Source organism: Naegleria gruberi (assembly GCF_000004985.1).
Source record: "Naegleria gruberi genomic scaffold NAEGRscaffold_1318, whole genome shotgun sequence".
In the NCBI taxonomy this organism is placed as follows: domain Eukaryota; phylum Heterolobosea; class Eutetramitea; order Acrasida; family Naegleriidae; genus Naegleria; species Naegleria gruberi.
In genome coordinates this window covers 1-1,192 of record NW_003162661.1, presented here as the reverse complement: position 1 = coordinate 1,192, position 1,192 = coordinate 1, and the positions used below count along the sequence as shown (strand labels likewise).

Below are 1,192 nucleotides of genomic sequence, written 5' to 3'. Positions count from 1 at the left end.
TGGGAATTAATTTCCTTAATTTTGCCAATGATGATAAAGTTAATAATTCATCCTCGTTCTCTTCATCATCTTCATCATCGGAATCGTCATCACGTTTACTACTATTATTAATATTATCATTGCTATTATTTAAATTAAGGTTTTCACTAGTGCCACTATCGTTAAAGGCTTTAATTAGGCTCATATTTATCTTTAAACCCTCATTAGTATTACTATTATTGCTACTAATACTTGTATTATTATTAGTATTGGAAGATTGCTTAGGAGATGAAGATATTGATGATTCGGAAGGTCCAGGTATATTAAGAGCCAATGAATTCCACCACTCTTCACTAGCATTCTCCCTCTCATCACCAATGTTATTCATATCCTTCATGATATGATGAAGATCCTTCATTTCCAACATGAAGAGTTTATATTCATCATCGGACATGATTTCATTCTGTTGTTGGGAATGTTGAATATTATTATTATTGGTCAATAATTCAGAAGCAGCATTCCCAGCAAGAGTCTGATCGGCCAAGGAATGATAATGTTGTGTTTGATTCATTATTGACATGATGGAATTTGTGTTCAACATTGCAGACTTATTAAGGGAAGTTGATGCAGCTTGATTCGTCATGTGAATGAAGCTTTTTTGAAGAAGTGAGCTATTGGAGGGCCTATTTCTTTTGTGTTTGTTTCATTAATACAGTAAATACTGTATTTCACCTTAATTTGGCGGTTACAATACTCTATTAATTCAAAACTTGGTGTTGAAAAAGAAAAACTGGCCTTAGTAAGTTTCTAAGAAGGAGGTATGAATGTGAATTGTCATGTTCTAGTTATTTACGGGGAGTAAAACAGTTTCGTTTTTATAAATAAAACCCAACAAGTGTACGATTGGTTTTTGACGAATAATTTCGTATTGACTTGTGCCGGAGCGGGTAATTAAAATCAAATTGTTAGACATAATAACAGCAAAAAAATTTATCGAAAAAAATATTGAAACTGCTTTCTTCATGGAAAAACTGATCAATATTAATTTGCGGGAGCTAGCCAGTGCTCTCCAAACATCCAACAACGAAGAAATACAGGAATATGTAAGATATGGATGTAAGGACCATAAAGTTTCTCTTTCAATGCAAGAATTTTTTGATGTGATAGGCAAATATTATAATTTAACAGGAAAAACAGAGAAACCAAACCATTC

At 32.5% G+C, this 1,192-nt stretch overlaps 1 protein-coding gene across 1 annotated transcript; it reads right to left on the bottom strand.

Moving 5' to 3' along the window:
• Positions 1–93: 93 nt before the first annotated feature.
• On the bottom strand, positions 94–550 carry NAEGRDRAFT_77103 (uncharacterized protein; the record flags this gene model as incomplete). The annotated part of the gene is made up of 1 exon (XM_002667941.1): positions 94–550. A coding segment is annotated over one exon (457 nt), but the record flags the coding sequence as incomplete, so codon positions are not given.
• Positions 551–1,192: the final 642 nt, after the last annotated feature.